This window comes from Balaenoptera ricei, chromosome 5, assembly GCF_028023285.1.
Source record: "Balaenoptera ricei isolate mBalRic1 chromosome 5, mBalRic1.hap2, whole genome shotgun sequence".
NCBI classification, from domain to species: Eukaryota; Metazoa; Chordata; class Mammalia; order Artiodactyla; family Balaenopteridae; genus Balaenoptera; species Balaenoptera ricei.
The window spans coordinates 78,042,533-78,060,669 of record NC_082643.1 but is presented as its reverse complement, the minus strand read 5'-3'; the positions used below and the strand labels follow the sequence as shown (position 1 = coordinate 78,060,669).

The window sequence follows — 18,137 nt, the reverse complement described above, 5'->3', positions numbered from 1 at the left end:
CTTCACTCTGTATGACAGACTCTAGGTCCACCCACCTCATTACAATAACTCAATTTCGGTCCTTTTTATGGCTGAGTAATATTCCATTGTATATATGTGCCATATCTTCTTCATCCATTCATCTGTCGATGGACATTTAGATTGCTTCCAAGTCCTGGCTATTGTAAATAGTGCTACAATGAACATTGTGGTACATGTATCTTTTTGAATTATGGTTTTCTCAGGGTATATGCCCAGTAGTGGGATTGCTGGGTCATATGGTAGTTCTATTTTTAGTTTTTTAAGGAACCTCCATACTGATCTCCACAGTGGCTGTATCAATTTACGTTCCCACCAACAGTGCAGGGTTCCCTTTTCTCCACACCCTCTCCAGCATTTACTGTTTCTAGTTTTTTTGATGATGGCCACTCTGACCAGTGTGAGGTGATACCTCATTCTGGTTTTGATTTGCATTTCTCTGCAGATTAGTGATGTTGAGCATCTTTTCATGTGTTTGTTGGCAATCTGTATGTCTACTTTGGAGAAATGTCTATTTAGGTCTTCCACCCATTTTTGGATTGGGTTATTTGTTTTTTTGATATTGAGCTGCATGAGCTGCTTGCATATTTTGGAGATTATTCCTTTGTCAGTTATGGGGCACTTTTTCAAGATATTCTTTATCACTAATACTTCTGACAACAATTTCACTGCATGGGAAAACAAAAACATCAACATCTAGTCAAGAATAAGATTTACAAGGGTCAAACTGAATGTGAAGATTTTTAGGACTAACAGCCAAATTATTTCAATTTTATTTTCCTTTATATGTGTAAAAACATGAAATTTAAGTTAACCCTTGAGTTAGACTATTCAGATGGAATAGTGTTTTAACTTAAAAACCAATAACATCACCCAGAATAGGGTATTTGTCACCTAGGGACTGATACTGCATAACTACTGAGACTATCTGGAAAGAGGTGAGAACATCCTCATTTTTAAAAGAAGGATAGCTGTATCTTGTTAGATGGAAACGTGAAACAATTTTTCTTGTTCTACTGAAGTTCACATATCAGAATAGTATGCTAATTATTTACACAGTGTCTCTCAACTCCAAATCCACCTCCTCTATACTCTGTTCTCTGATGTTGAGACTGGGATTCTGGAAAATGCATTGCGTAGACTTCTTTGACAGGAAGGTGATTAGAAGGCAGGAAGAGGAAAAAGAGAATTCCTTCTTGTTTTTCTTGCTATTCCTGCAAACATCATTCCAGTAGTCTTCAGCTTCTTTCAGCACTCAACACCCCTTAATTGATAGTATTTGTTGTTAGTATTTTTAAACACTGAATGGCTTCAGAAAGTAGCTTTGGCTACTGGTGTGGGGCTGTTTCTCAATGAATTCAAGCTGTAACCAAAGGGCTGTTAAGCACATCTATGTGAAAATTTAACATATTTCAACAACTAACATCCACTGAATCACAAGAAATGTCAAGCTCCTTCTTCTTGTGCTGCCAAAAATTATAACAAAAACTGAGATTTCCATTTCCATGCTCAAACTGCAATTCTAGCAGGATTTTTAGGACCTCAACACACATGCACAGGAAATTTCCACATTTCAAAGTCCATTTCACATTGCAGTTGAGGAACTTCCACCTAACCCTTCCACTGGAAGCTATTAATATGCAATGTAATGACATGCTAAAAGGCAATTATCAAGAGAAAAGTATAAAATAATTCTATAAATGCCTTCCAAGCAATGAATATGGTCAATTAAAATCATATGTTCATGAACTGATTATCAATATTTGGAAGTCTCTGTGTGAAAAAACATTTTCAAATGAAATACACCGCATTTCACTACAGATCAGCATTAACAGGTAAACATTTGAAATCAATTTTGGTGATAGAAAACACTAACTTTGAGCCCCAATTAAGTAAAATGTTAGTTCCACACCTTCCCCTCCAAAGAATTCCATTTTTCTCATTAGCAGACCTGTGTTACAAAAAAAAAAAAAAAGTACTGAATCACTATGTTTTGAATTTTGTTAAAAAAAAAAAAAAAGTTCTTACTGTGTAAGTACTTGCAGAGTATTCTCTTGACCCACAAAATAAATTTTTACTGACCCTTCACAGAAAAAATCCACCAATCCCAGGTATATATCCAAGATAAATGAGTCCTTACCACTACCAAAAACCACGTACATTATTCATAGAAGTTTTTTTTCATAAAAGCAAAAAACTACTAACCCAAATACCTATCAATAACAGTATGGATAAGTAAATTTTGGTGTACTCATATAATAAAAATCACTACAACCCATAACAACATGGACGAATTTCAGACACAACGTTTAGGAAAAGAGTCAGACATAAAAGAGTACATACTGCATGATTTCATTTATATTAAGTTTGATGGCAAGACTAATCTAAGTTGATAAAGATCAGAAGGGTCTCTATCTCTGGGGAAGGGACCATACGGCAGCCTGCTGCAGTGCCATCTTGATCTGGATAATGACAATATGCATATATGTATGTAAAAATTAATAAAATGTTATACTTAAGGTTTATGAACTTTACTATATGTAAAAATTTATATATTTTTAAAAAGAGGAAACACACAGTTAATGTTATATAGATCATCTCCCAAGTCCCTGTGATTTTACATTTTTTCAGGCTGTATCTGTGATTGAAGATAATAGAAGAGTTATAAACTTAAGAACATATCAATAGGAATGACCAAATTTGAAGAACACAAAGAGAAATGACTGAAAGAGGAAAAAGAGCCCCAGTGATCTGAGGGCAATATAAAAAAAAATCTAACATATGTGTAAGTGGATCCTGGAAAGAGGAAAAAAGGGGGGAGAAGGAAAAAAAAAAAGAAAAAACAGCTTGACGATATCATGACCAAAAACTCCCCAAATCTGGTGAAAGACATAAATTTATAGATCCAGGAAGGTCAGTGATTCCAAAGCAGGACAAGTATTTGGGAAACACAAACCTCAGGGCATCACAATGAAACTGCTGAACATCAAAGAAAAATAAACACCATGAAAGCAGCCAGAAAAAAATCTCACATTACATACAAAGAAACAAAAATAAATATTACCACTGACTTCTCATCTGAAGCACTGGAGAACACAAGACAGTGGAATTACATCTTTAAAGCACTGAAACTGTCAACCCAGAATTTTATATCCAAAAAGTAATATCCTTAAAAAATGAAGGTTAAATAAACATTTTCAGACAAATGAAAACTAAGTGAAATTATCTCAGCAAATCTTCACTAAAAGAAACACTAAAGGGAAGTTTCTCAGGTTGAAGGGATATATCATCAGGTGGAAAATCGGACATTTGAGAAAAAATGAAAAAAAGCACAAGAAATGGTAATAAGTGCATAAATATAAAAGACTACTTCCCTTGCATTTATTTAAAATACATATAACTGTTTAATGTGGGGTTTATAATGCATGTATAGCATAAAGGGTGGAGCTGTGATAAATGGACCCATAGTAATGGAAAGTTCTTACATTTCACATGAAATAGCACAAAAATAAAAGTCTAAGACTATGAACAGTTAAGGATATGTATTGCAATCCCTGTACAACCAGACAGACAGACATAGCCAGACAGATACACACACACACACAGAGTGAAAAGATATACCTATAAAATCAAAAATAATTAAAATGGAATTCTAAAAAATAGCAAATTAAGATAAAAGGCAGGGCTCCTTCCCCGGTGGTCCAGTGGCTAAGACTCTGCACTCCCAATGCATGGGGCCTGGGTTTGACCCCTGGTCAGGGAACTACATCCCACATCCCACAACTAAAAGATCTCGCATGCCGCAACTACAGATTCTGCATGCCACAACTAAAAGATCCCACGTGCCACAATTAAGACCGGACACAGGGTTTCCCTGGTGGCACAGTGGTTAAGAATCTGCCTGCCAATGCAGGGGACATGGATTCGATCCCTGGTCTGGGAAGATCCCACATCCCGTGGAGCAGCTAAGCCCATGCACCACAGCTACTGAGCCCATGTGCCACAACTACTGAAGCCTGCACTCCTAGAGCCTGTGCTCCGCAACAAGAGAAGCCACTGCAATGAGAAGCCCACACACTGCAACAAACAGTAGCCCCTGCTCACTGCAACTAGAGAAAGTCTGCACACAGCAATGAAGACCCAACGCAGCCAAAAATAAATAAATAAAATAAAATTTTTAAAAAAAGGATGAGAACTGAATATAGTAGACAAGATTATATAACATGATTTCCAAGAGATCTAAAAATATTTTCATTTTATTACTGCCTGATGCTTTTTATCACTTTCTTCAAAGCTATTTAGGTATATGCTTCAAGAAGAAAATCATTTTGAAACTTCTGCCAGAAACAAAGCAGTCTCCTTATATACACTGACTCAGTCCTTATAAATCTTAAACACTTTTATTCAATGATTTTCTTTTTGCAGATGAGAAATTCACCTCTACTTATTTTATAGGGGCTAGATAAAGGCTATGCAATTCAACAAACATTTGAAATTATAGGATATAATACATGGCCACTGAACTTAATTTTCAAGTATTGAAATAATTTGACGGACTTCCCTGGTGGTACAGTGGTTAATAATCCGCCTGCCAACGCAGGGGACATGGATTCCTTCCCTGGTCTGGGAAGATCCCACGTGCTGCGGAGCAACTAAGGCTGTGCGCCACAACTACTGAACCTGTGCTCTAGAGCCCGCGAGCCACAACTACTGAGCCCGCACGCCACAACTCCTGACCTGCATGCTGCAACTACTGAAGCCTGCACACAGCAATGAAGACCCAATAGAGCCAAAAATAAATAAAAAGTAGAAAAAATAATAATAATTTGGCATCAAATTACAATTAACGTTTACTTGAATTCCTACCACAGAAATTCCAGGAAGTTTTGGAAAAACATGCACTGAATATATATAATAAAAATCTGGGACTTCCCTGGTGGCATAGTGGTTAAGAATCCGCCTGCCAATGCAGGGGACACGGGTTCCATCCCTCGTCCGGGAAGATCCCACATGCCACAGAGCAACTAAGCCCGTGCGCCACAACTACTGACGCCCATGTGCCTAAAGCCTGTGCTCCACAACAAGAGAAGCCACTGCAATGAGAAGCACGCGCACCGCAACGAGTAGCAGCCCCCACTCACTGCAACTAGAAAAAGCCTGCGCGCAGCAACAAAGACCCAACGCAGCCAAAAATAAATAAATAAATTTATTTTTTAAAAATCCAATTCATATTGTTATAATCTAGTACATAAAATTCTACTAACTGCTCTTAAAATTTTACTCATCCACAGCCTTCACACCTAGTATCATGTGACTAAACTCTAAGCAACCAACAGATTCATTCAGACAGTATCAATTAGAAGTGGATTACTATTCAACCAAAGATACTATCTGGTCTGGACATGAGGATAAAAAAACTCCACAAATTGGCCTCAAAGAAGGGTGGTATTCACGTGCTTAAAAAACTCCTTGGTCACCTAGCTTTGCTAATCATGCAAAACCACAATGTAGACATATCCCTCTTTAGCTCTATTTTCTTTTTTAATTCAAATTCCTCTGTCATTTAAGGATTCTACCAATTTCATTGGTACCTTCCTCTTTTTTCCTCTCAACTACTCTTTTAGGATGCTTTAGCTCTAGCAAAACTATCCTACTCATTTTCTTCAAACACACCAAGCATGCTTCTGTCTCTGTCTTTGTCCCTGCTATTCATCTGTTTGAAATGTTTTACCACTCTTTGCTTACCAAAGTCTAAGCCTTCAAATCCCAGTACAACTGTCACCTTTTCCTTGAAACTTCTCTTGACCACCAAAATTCTTAGTACCTCTTTATCCAAAGAAACAGATACAATCCTAGCACATAACTGACATTTAACGTATGATATAATAATCTCAAATATCCTTCATATAAACAGAAATCCATTCCAGTGTTATTCCTAGTATAAATCCAGGTTCCCCTAATGGACTCATGTTATTTAAGGGCTGGCTTTATCAGCACTAATCACAGGGCCCCCATTTGGTAGGAAGTTTTAAGTGTTTGATTTTAATAATAATTTTACAATATAACATGAAAAACAACACATATGTTATGGCAGTTCCCAACTTTTAAAATATCACATAATATACAAAAAATGATGTAATATTTGTAATCTCCAAAGGCTGAGGGACTCTGTATTTAGGCATACTTACAACTGTGTAGAGTATCAGTTGGGAAGATCTGTACTAATATAAAAGACCAAATGCCAACAGCAAGGGAAAGAAATTTAGTAAAACTCCTTCGTTATGCTTGTGTTTAGCTTTCTATTACAACCGTTACCTAGAAACGTCTCGATTTGTTGTCTTCAGCAAATAAAAACTTGTTATGCTTTTATATCATGTATAAACTCCACTCATTTTATCTTTCTGACCAGTGAATTCAACTGGACATACTTCCATATGCCAACAACCTCAGCCAAAGTAGTGTTTAATTTAAATAATTAACTCTGAAAATAGAAGCTAATAGGAACAAAATTCATTAATGCTTTAAGCCTATTCTCCTACTATGAACACAAAGCAGTTTTTCCCTTGGACATCTATAGATTTCTGATAATGGGAAAATAAATCACGGCACTGGCATTTTACATGCCAATACCGTTATTTATTTCATTTATGATTTTAAATAATAAGCCTTCATCTCATTTCTATTTAACTCAAGGTCTTGAATGAAGACCTAAGTGAGGCTTGATGATTTTAACATCATCTTTGTTCCTAAAATTTTGTCTCCAACTCTACCCCACCCACCCTCATTTCTTTAAACATACTAAAAAAGTCACTCAATTCCTTTTGAGTTTCTAAGGAAATCTAAATAGGGTTCTTATCCTTTTGAACCTCAGTGGAGCACTTATATTTAATCATTCTCATAAAGAACTTCTCTTGTTGCCGGGAGGCAATAAAATGGCCTTTTGGGGCAAGATGTTAATTTGCCAATTTGCTACTTTAAAAGTACGCATTACTTGACAATACATTACTGAGAGGCTGGACACTCTTATACTTGCTGGTGGAAGTACAAAATGGTACAACCCATATGAAGGAGAATATGACCACCTCTAACAAAAACACTTAGAAATGTACCCTTTGGCCCAACAATCCTAGGAACTTACCCTAGGAACTTACCCTAAAGACACACTTCCACAAATACAAAGCAATGTGTAACAAGGTTATTCACTTCAGCATTACTTGTAAAAGGAAAATATTACAAGCAATCTCAAATCAACAATGAGAGCCTAGTTGAGTAAACTATGGCACATCTACACATAGAATACTATAACGCCATGAAAATGAATTTAAAGACATTTCCAGATATGGTGTGATTTCCAAGACATATTGGGTGAAGAAAGCAAAGTACAATAGAGTATATATAGTAGTTTATCTTTTAAGAAGGGTGGTAAAAAAAAAAAAAAAAGAAGAAGAAGAAGAAGGGCGGTAACACAGAAAGGATAAACCAGAAACTAATGAAAATGATTATCTACAGAGGGGAGGTGGGTGGAAATGAAGTAGAAAGAATAAAGATGGCAAGAAGACTTCTAAAAGTGTAAGTTTTTCTATAGTTTTGACTCTTGAACCATGTAAAATTAAATAAAAAGAATGAACAATGTAATTCCTAAAACTGAATACAAACACTCCTACAACTGAACAACAATAAAACAAATAACCTGATTAAAAAATGGGCAAAAGACTTGAATAGACATTTTTCTAAATAAGATATACAAATGACCAATAAGCATGAAAAGATGCTCAACATCACCAGTCATCAGGGAAACACAAATCAAAACCACAACGAGACATTACCTCATACCTGTTAGGACGGCCACTATCAAAAACACAGAAAATAAGCACTGATGTGGAGAAACTGAAACCCTTCCGTACTACTGGTGGGAAGGTAAAATGAAGCAGCTACTACGGAAAACAGTATGAAGGGTTCCTCAAAAATGTTTAAATAGAACTATCATATGACCCAGCAATCCCAGCAATATATATCCAAAAGAATTGAAAACAGGGTCTCTAAGAGATGTACGCACACCCATGTTCACTGCAGCATTATTCACGATAGCTGAAAGGTGGAAGCAACCTAAACTTCCATTAATGGATAAAGAAAGTGTGGTAGATACATACACTGGAATACTACACAGCCTTAAAAAAGAAGAAAATCCTGTCATATGCTACAACATGGATAAACCTTAACGACTTCATGCTAAGTGAAATAAGCCAGTCACTAAAGGACAAATACCATATGATTCCACATTTATATGTGAGGTATCTAAAGTAGTCAAACTCCTAGAAACAGGAAGTGGTCACTAAGGGCTGAGGGGGATGGGGGAAAGGGAGTTGTTCAGTTGGTACAGAGTTTCAGTTTTACAAGATGAAAACGTTCTAGGGATCTGTAGTATTGACAATGTACATATAGTTAACACTACTGTACTGTGTACACTTAAAAATGGTTAAGATGGTTTTTGTTATGTTTTTTACCACAATAAAAAAAAAAAAAATCAAGCAAGGATAATACTCGTCAGTAGAAATGAAGAGTCCAGTCCACCAGAGTGAATGTATGTATGTATATGCATATACATATAAAATTGAATACAAACAGAAAAAAATAAACCAATTGTTGGGACTTCCCTGGTGGCGCAGTGGTTAAGAATCCGTCTGCCAATGCAGGGGACACGGGTTCCATCCCTGGTCCAGGAAGATCCTACATGCTGCAGAGCAACTAAACCCGTGCTCCACAACTACTGAGCCTGCACTCTAGAGCCTGCAAGCCACAACTACTGAGCCCATGCCCTGCAACTACTGAAGCCCGTGCGCCGGAACTACTGAAGCCCGTGCTCCGCGACAAGAGAAGCCACCGCAATGAGAAGCCTATGCACCACAACGAAGATTAGCCCCCACTCGCCACAACCAGAGAAAGCCCGTGAGCAGCAACAAAGACCTAACACAGCCATCAATCAATCAATCAAGGCAACATTTTATAACCACCAAAGTGGGTGCTAAAACAGTTGAGTAAGAATTGTTGGAAAACAAATTATTCTTAAAAACTATTTATTACCTTAAATATTACTTATTAATTGCAAAGAGAGGGAAATACCTTTACAATGCAGAGAGCTGTACACAAGTGATCAACTTAGCAAAGCCAATAGGACAAAATGACATTATATGTCTCCTGATATGATGCTGAGGGAACTACACAACACCAATTGTGTAGTATACGTGCCAAAAAAGGTTCAATTTGAATCCAAGCATGAGGAAATGAGACAAAACAGATTATGAACTCTTATAAGACAAATGCTTCAAAAAATGTCATGAACAACACACCCCCAGAAAATGAGAGGACTTTCTAGATTAAAACAGACAAGAGAGACGTAATAAATGCATGTGATCCTATACTGCAACTTGGATAGAGGAAGAAAAATTCAACTTTTAAAAAGTCATTTTTAGGGCAACTGAGGAAATTTTATTATGGATAGTATAACAGATATCACTGTATCAATGTTGAATTCCTTGAGTGTGATAATGATAATTGTTATAAAGTAGGAGAATGTCCTTGTTCTAAGAAGACTGCTGAAGCATTCAGAGGTGGAATGTCATGACAGATGCAAGTAACTCTCAAACAAAGAAGTATGTTACATCTGTCTCCCTCTGTGTGTGTGTGTTTGGAGAAACATTAAAGCAAGCAAAAGTAACAAAATGTTAACAACTGGTGAATCTAAATGAAGGGATGAGTGTTGAAGGTACAACTTTTCCAACTTTTCTAGAGAGATAAAATGTCTCAAAATAAGAAGTTAAAATAGGGCTTCCCTGGTGGCGCAGTGGTTGAGAATCTGCCTGCTAATGCAGGGGACACGGGTTCGAGCCCTGGTATGGGAAGATCCCACATGCCACGGAACAACTAGGCCCGTGAGCCACAACTACTGAGCCTGCGCATCTGGAGCCTGTGCTCCGCAACAAGAGAGGTCGCGATAGTGAGAGGCCCACGCACCGCGATGAAGAGCGGCCCCCGCTTACCACAACTAGAGAAAGCCCTCGCATAGAAATGAAGACCCAACACAGCCAAGAATAAATAAATAAATTAATTAATTAAAAAAAAAAAAAAGAAGTTAAAATAGATTTTTTTTAAAAAGAGAGAAGGGGGGATCATCATTATGATTGGCCAGTGATACTTCCTAGTAAAAATTCAAAAAATGTAAGAAACAAGTTCTAGGATCAAATCATGAGCCTCCCCCATAATTCCTAACTAGCACGTAAAAAAGTTCCTACAGGGCTTCCCTGGTGGCGCAGTGGTTGAGAGTCTGCCTGCCAATGCAGGGGACACGGGTTCAGGCCTGGTCTGGGAGGATCCCACATGCCGCGGAGCAACTGGGCCCGTGAGCCACAATTGCTGAGCCTGCGCGTCTGGAGCCTGTGCTCCACAACAGGGGAGGCCGCGATAGTGGGAGGCCTGCGCACCGCGATGAAGAGTGGCCCCCGCTTGCCACAACTGGAGAAAGCCCTCGCGCGGAAACGAAGACCCAACACAGCCATAAATAAATAAAAAATAAATAAATAAATAAAAATTAATAAAAATAAAAGTTCCTACAATTTTTTTCTTAGAGTATTTAAAATAAATTTTACAAATCTAGCAAATTGGCTGCAAATATATATTGTTGTTTTTGAGATTAAATGTTTTCAAATGTATGAATGTAACTACAAAGTATAGTACACTTTGACTTATCATGAGAGCTCCTGTGGTAAAGACGGCTACAAATTCTTTCCTACTTCTTCCATTGAGAAGTAGGGTCAATTTTTCTCTCCTTGAATGTCAGCTGTGCTATGACTACTTCATAGCGGTATGACTACCGTAGAGTAAGGTAGAAGTGCCACTACCAATTCTGAATAAAGTCTTTAAAAGTACTGGCAACTTCCTCCATAGTGTCTTGGAACCCTGAACCCAACTACCCTGCTGGAGAGACCATGTGGAGAAGCCTTAACACTACCATAGACAGGAAGAAGGGCCCAGCTGAGTCCAGTCTTTCTGCTGTTCCTACTGAGGTACCAAGTATTTGAGAGAAGCCAGTGTGTATATACTTCACCAGTCTAATCACCAGCTGAATACCAGTGAGTGAGTCCAGTATGCGATGTGGAGCAGAATAATCAAGCCAAGTCCTGCCCAAATTTCTAATCCACAAAACTGTGATATAGTAAGAAAAGTTACCAACAGTAGGCAAAAAGTAGAAGTCACCCAAGTGTCCATCAAAGGATGAAAGGATAAACAAAAGATGTTATACACGTGAATTCTGACACATACTACGATACAGATAAACCTTGAAGACATCATGCCAAGTGAAATAAGCCAGTCACAAAAGCAGCAATATTGTATGATCCCACTTATATGACGCTCCTAGAGTAGCCCAATTCATAGAGACAGAAAGCAGAAAGGTGGTTGCCTGGGCTGGGGGAAGGGGAGAATAGAGTTATAATTTAATGGGTACAGAGTTCAGTTAAGGATGATGAAAAGTTGTGGAGATGGATAGTGATGAGGTTGCATAACAATGTGAATGTACTTACGGCACTGAACTGTACACTTAAAAATGATTAAAAGGGTAGGGGCTTCCCTGGTGGTGCAGTGGTTAAGGATCCACCTGCCACCACAGGGGACACGGGTTCAAGCCCTGGTCCGGGAAGATCCCACATGTCGTGGAACAACTAAGCCCATGCACCTGTAACTACTGAGCCTGCGCTCTAGAGCCCACAATCCACAACTACTGAGCCCGCGTGCCACAACCACTGAAGCCTGCATGCCTAGAGCCCGTGCTCCGCAACAAGAGAAGCCACCGCAACGAAAAGCCCGCACACCGCCACGAAGAGCAGCCCCCGCTCACTGCAACTAGAGAAAGCCCGCGCGCAGCAACAAAGACCCAACGCAGCCAAAGACAAATAAATAAATAAATAGATAGATAAATAGATAAATAAATAAATAAAATAAAAGCTGTGCTGCATGAAGTATTACTTCACAAATGTATATTGGCTATATTTTAGGACTTCATTTTAAGAAATCTTGCCTCTCCATTTAACTTCTTAATTACTTAGCAGAATCTTCTGCATTAATACAAATATTAAAGTAAAAGATATAAACAAAATTCAGACTTGAAATTACATACTCAATTATGAGCAAAATTAGCATACTATGTAGCAATTAGGGATAAATAAAAGTCATTTATGCAAGTGAAAATAATTACAACAATCAAGTATTTCTGACGTCCACCTGAGGGGAAGGAAAATGAAAGAATTCATGGCCTTCCTGCCCCTAATCTATTCCTCCCCTCTTCCAACCTAGGTTTGATGAGAAAAGGGAGATGTCCCACCTAAATCAAGTTCACCATATCCCAATTCCTACTGAACTATCCAACAGGCCAGACTATAGAAAGTAGAAGAGCGAGCACGTGGAAGAGGGAGAATGGCTGACAGAAAGAGAAAGATTACAGAAAGACACAAAGAAAACACAGAAGTAACACCTAGTGAGAGAAAAGTGGGGGACATTTTCAGAACAATAAAACCCTATTATTTAATTTTTCCTAATTCTTAGCACCAAGGTAGTAAGTATTTTGATTTGATTCTGTGACAGAATGAATATGGCAGGTTTGGGTATAGGGTTGTGGCTAGAGAACTGTCTGGGGCACTGAACTCTGAGAGCAGATAATAAGAAATGGATATAGTAACAAACTTCATCCTAATCCCTCCTTTTAAAAACCAAGGCTTTCAAGGGCTTCCCACTTCCAAAATAGCAAAAAAGGAAGAAAAAAAAAGTGCATAGCACACAGCTTTGTAATACATGATCTGAGATAGACTGTGTATAACAAACTGTGGGCAGAAGCACTTAATGGAACTTTGTACAACATTGTTTATAGGTGTATCTTGTTTATAAAACTTATCAGACATGATTTGCATTAGTTTCAGAATCCTTAATGAAATCTTGATGCTTAGTGCAACACTGGTATTAAAATGTCTGCTATCCTTGCAAACAGCTTTTGTATGAATTTTAATATTTCTGCCAATTAATATATATTTGTAATTTATCTAAATAACAAAACTGTTAATGATGGTTTTCAGCTTTATGTGACTAGGGTTGGTCACAACCTCTGAGACTCAATTTCTTCATCCGGAAAATTAGAACAAAATGAAATAACCTCTAAGCTACCTTCTGGTTCTAAAATTCTAAATATCTGTGTTATCATCTCTAGTATGCAATCTCAGATAAAGTACTTAGTTGCAATTCAAAATATTTTCAAATTATCCTTCATCTTCAAAAATAAAAATATTTCTCTAAACCAGGATTAATACAAAGTATTCGAAGAGTAGCCCCCGCTCCACGAAAGCCCTAGCAGCAGAGAAGACACGACGCAGCCAAAAAAAAAAAAAAATACAAAGTATTCATTCGTTCATTCAAGGAATATATGTTGAGAACCTATGTGCCAGGTATTAAACTTAGCACTGGGAGGATACAAAAGTAAACAAATAGATGTGATACCTATATTCATGAAGCTTACAGAGAAGCTGGGGAGACAAACCAAATAAACATATGCATAAATGTAATATCACATCTATAATAAGTGATATGAAGGAATTAAAAGAATATATTAACAAGGAATCTAAGAGACTTCCCTTAATGAACTGGGAGGAAGAGTATGTATATGGGCTACATAATTCTAAATCTGTCTAGACAGAAATGAGCATGGCATGTTCAAGGAACTGACAGAAGGCCAGTGTGACTGGACATAAAAACATTTAAAGTAGTTCCTTGGAAACAGAAATTAAAACTTCTAAAATACAAAAGTATGTCTAAGTTCTTCCAAAGATATACTCTAAGAATTATTTTCAAGAAAGCTTCAAAGCATCACAATAATTTCTCTCTAATGTTAAAAAAAAAACGCTGTCCCAAATCTCCCTGCAAAAGACCAAATTAACTCTCATTGATTCCCTTCTCTTTTCACTTTACTGTTTTCAACTGCATAATAAAAATCACAACTTCTTTGTTCAACTTTGTTTAGATTCCTTAGAAGAAAGCAGCTATAAGAATAAAAAGACACATGATGCTATTGCCCTGGCTCTGCCACTAACCTGTCCTATGGCTGACCTTGGTAAATGCTACTTGGCCACTTTGGGTCTAACTTTTGTTATCTGTGAAATAAAGGGAGTTCCAGAATTTCTTTTAGAATCCTTCTAACTCTAAAATTATGGTTCCACTGTAAAAATTCTTGTTCCAGTCTTGAAAACTGAAGAAAATGGACCAAACGTCTCTGAATTCCACTAACCAAGATTTTTTTTTTTTAATTTATTTGTTTTTATTTTTGGCTGTGTTGGGTCTTCGTTGCTGCACGCGGGCTTTCTCTAGTTGCGGCGAGCGGGGGCTACTCTTCATTGCGGTGTGTGGGCCTCTCATTGCGGTGGCTTCTCTTGTTGTGGAGCACAGGCTCTGGGCGCGCGGGCTTCAGTAGTTGTGGCACGTGGGCTCAGTAGTTGTGGCTCGAGGGCTCTAGAACACAGGCTTAGTAGCTGTGGCGCACGGGCTTAGTTGCTCCGTGGCATGTGGGATCTTCCCGGACTAGGGCTCGAACCTATGTCCCCTGCACTGGCAGGCGGATTCTTAACCACTGCGCCACCAGGGAAGCCCCACTGACCAAGATTTTACTTGCCTTTAAGCGCTTTTGTATTTATACAGCATTTGAACATTGTTACTGTGTTATAACAAACTACTGAATTTATAAAATTTATCCACAAATAACACGAAAGTTATCAAAAATACAGTTAAATATTGTTTGAAATCTATACTTCCAACGAGACAGTAATACTTTAAACATGGATCCCTAAAATGTACAAAGTCAAAATCGACTTAGAAAGGCAGGAGGAAGACAGAATCATAATTCTTGAGAAAAGCAAAATTTTAGCAATAGGACATTCAAATTGGTTAATATGTATATCAAATTTAACTTCCAAAAGAACTCATAAAAAATGAATATTCTAACCGTATGCTCATTCTAGACTTGGTGTCAATTTCTAGTTAACAATATTTCTGATATTTAATCTATTTCCAAATGGAAGATGTATATATAGTCATAACTTTTCTTTTTTTAACCAAATTATCCATCACTAGAATTCAAGGTTTTGATATTCTTAATATGAAAATAAAAATTAAAAGACCTATAAATTTTTTAACTTAGCTTTATATTTCATAATTCATATTTCAGCATCTCAGAACACTTAAGAACAATAACAATATAACCTTAAGACGCATCAATTAAGCACCCTACTTCATGTACAGTCTTTAGTATCAAGGTTTATTTTAATGGACAGCATTGTGTCCCATTCCTTCCAAAGGGGCAACAAACTGCAGAATCCAATTAGATTTTTAATAACAAACTACAGGAATACTTTAAATATTAATCACTCATAACATGATAAACATTTACTAGGCACTATAAGTTCTAAAAGCAAAGGGGCAAGATTATTCCTTAAAATACATTTCACCAAGTGGCCAAGGTGAAGACTGGCAAAGAGTCAACATCGTTTCTTCCCTCACCTCCCACCAACTCTGATTCTAACACTGAAATGTGTCTTGTATCGTTCCCTATCACTCTATTCCCACTATCATAGCCCTACTTCATGATTTCAACATCTCTGACCTAGACTACTGTTAACAGTTTCCTAGCTGGACTCCCTGTCTCCAGTCTTACCCTGTTCCAATCCAGCCCCGACAGTGACAACCAAAACATCTTCAGCATTGCCAAATGTCTCCTGGGGCTCAAAGATGTCCTGGTTGAGAACCACTGCATCAAGCTGATTCCTTAACAAGAACAGCACTTACTTTGTAAGGCTGTGTCCACAATCTATGTCCATGCAACAAAAAGCAAAAAATTAACTTACTTAAGGCTGAAACTTACAACCTGGACATTAGGACCACCATGCTTAAAAATACGCTGACTCCTTATAAACAGAGCCATAATCACTCTCTCTTAAAACCCCTTTGGGGACTTCCTTGGTGGTCCTGTGGTTAAGACTCTGTGCTCCCAATGCAAGGAGCGCAGGTTTGATCCCTGGTCAGGGAACTAGATCCCCGCATGCCTCAACTTAAGACCCAGCGCAGCCAAATAAATAAATATTTAAACAAACAAACACACACAAACCCCTTTGAACATGTGGACATAAATCATCACTTTACTTCAAGGCTGAATTTTGAAAAGTCAGTCCCTTCTGTCAAAGTTTAACCATACTATATACATATTTAAGCTTCTGGATGTTAGGAAATTGTGATAATTTTTAAAATGCCTTTTGTGCTTTGATAAATCAGTCTCCTCAGAAGTTGATGAAAACCTTCCTAAGCAAATTACTGCCTACCTTTAAGGCTACAAGCTACTCTGAATAGTATTCTCGTAAATATTTCTAGGGGAAAAAACAAACAAACAAACAAACAAACTTAAAAAATACTCGAATTCTTATACTTAAAAAAAAAGTAAGATTAAAAAAGATCACACACACCCTTCTAATTTCCCATAATGGTTATGTCCCTAACAGAAATCACCATTCAAAGATATAGCTAAGATAGAACAATACCTTTCAGAAGCGGTAAAAGAGAAGACGTAAAATATCTAAAAAAAAAAAAAAACCCTGGTCGGTGAAACTCTTAAAGGCCAGGCCCAGCAGAACTGTAATACCACAGGAGAGAGCACCTCCTACCACAAACGTCTGAAATGTGAACATTCTGTCCAGAGGAGCTTACCTTCAGTCGTTTGATCATTTCGTCGGTGGTGATCTTGTCGGTGATCTCCTTTACCCCCGGAGGGTAAGCGATCTTCCCGTCGGCACTCACGACGCCACAGAGAGCAGGGGCAGGCTTGGGCTGCGCGGTCGAGAAGTCCATCCTGGGGGACAACTTTTCTTTCACAGTCCTCTACCGGCCTCTATCGGTCAGAAAACAAAAGTTCAGCGGGAAAGGGACGACTTTGTAACCTCTTTTTTCATTTCAAAAATCTCTAATCTGCAAAGGGCCCTTTCTCCCGGGAGGCCGGGGACTCGCGGCGGCCCTGCCACCCGCTCCTTCCCGGGGCTTGGATCCTGGCGGCCGCCGCGCCGCGCCCACCCACGCGGGCCCCTCCAACACCGGGCCCACTGGGCTCTCTGGCACCGGCGGCCGCGGGAAGCGCCGGGCAGCGCCAGGAGTTTCCCAGTCCTCCTTTCACAATGAAATCCACCCCCAAACACCGAAGTCCGAAGTTCGGCGGCTTCGAGAGCCCGGCAAGGCCCCTAAAGCCCCCGCTCGGTCAGAGAGAAGCCTCGAGTCCCCGCCCGGCCGGTCCCCTCCGGGATAGGAGACGCGAGGCCTATAGGGCTCGGCTTAGGCCGCAAAACTAGGGACCCAACAGGACCCACACGCAGCGGCGTCTCCCGGGGACGAACGCCCTTGCCGGGCAGAGCTGCTGAACCCCAGGCGTCCCCGCCACGCTCCCGCCCCTCCCGTGTCCCGCTCCCCCACCCCCGCGGGAGGGGAAAACAAGCCGCCCTCCACCCCGAACCCCAAGCCAGGAAGCGGCTGACGCGGCTCCGCACTTCACATTTTGTTCCTTCAACTTTGGCTGAGGCTCCCCGGCGGCTTCTCTCGCCCCTGGCCACTCGGCGCCGCCGAGGCCTTACCGGCAACTCCGGGCAGCCCCGCCGGGCCTCGATCCCGCGCCCCCACCCCCCCCCACCCGCTCCGGTCTCCCCTTCCGTCCCCTCCCTCCACCAGCCGAGGGCGGGAGCCGAGCCGCCGCCGCCTTTACCTCCTCCTCATGCGGGCGGAAGGTGCATCGAGCGCCCGGGCCTCTGTCAGGTGGTTGCGCCGCCGCCCCTCTCCGGGCTGCACACAAAGCGGCTCCGCGGGTCCCGCCGCCGCCGCCGCCGCCCGCCCCGGAGCGGCGCTGGGGCTGGCGGTGCCGAGGAGGAGCAGTCGCCGCGGGGGGAGACGCGGGGCGAGTGAGCGCTGGGCGGGGAGACACTGCCGCTCTCCGTCTGGCCGAGGAAGAGCAGCCTCGGAAAAGGCTCCTCCGGGAGCGTGTGCTCGTGTGTTCGCCCCGGAAC

The 18,137-nt window shown here is 39.9% G+C and overlaps 1 protein-coding gene across 5 annotated transcripts in view; it reads right to left on the bottom strand.

Annotated features, from left to right (window-relative positions):
- The window catches only part of PDS5A (PDS5 cohesin associated factor A), a 125,287-nt gene extending 107,356 nt beyond the window's left edge, over positions 1-17,931 (bottom strand). For 2 of the 5 annotated variants that reach the window (XM_059923174.1, XM_059923178.1), the window contains exons 1-2: positions 17,628-17,728; positions 16,801-16,981 (exon numbers count right to left, since the gene is read on the bottom strand). In XM_059923174.1, coding sequence (XP_059779157.1) covers positions 16,801-16,941 — 141 coding nt within the window. In that variant the 5' untranslated portion in view covers positions 16,942-16,981; positions 17,628-17,728. Of the gene's footprint in view, positions 1-16,634; positions 16,670-16,800; positions 16,982-17,627; positions 17,729-17,839 lie in introns of those variants that run through there. The other 3 variants (XM_059923175.1, XM_059923176.1, XM_059923177.1) reach the window with 3 other exon arrangements.
- Positions 17,932-18,137: the final 206 nt, after the last annotated feature.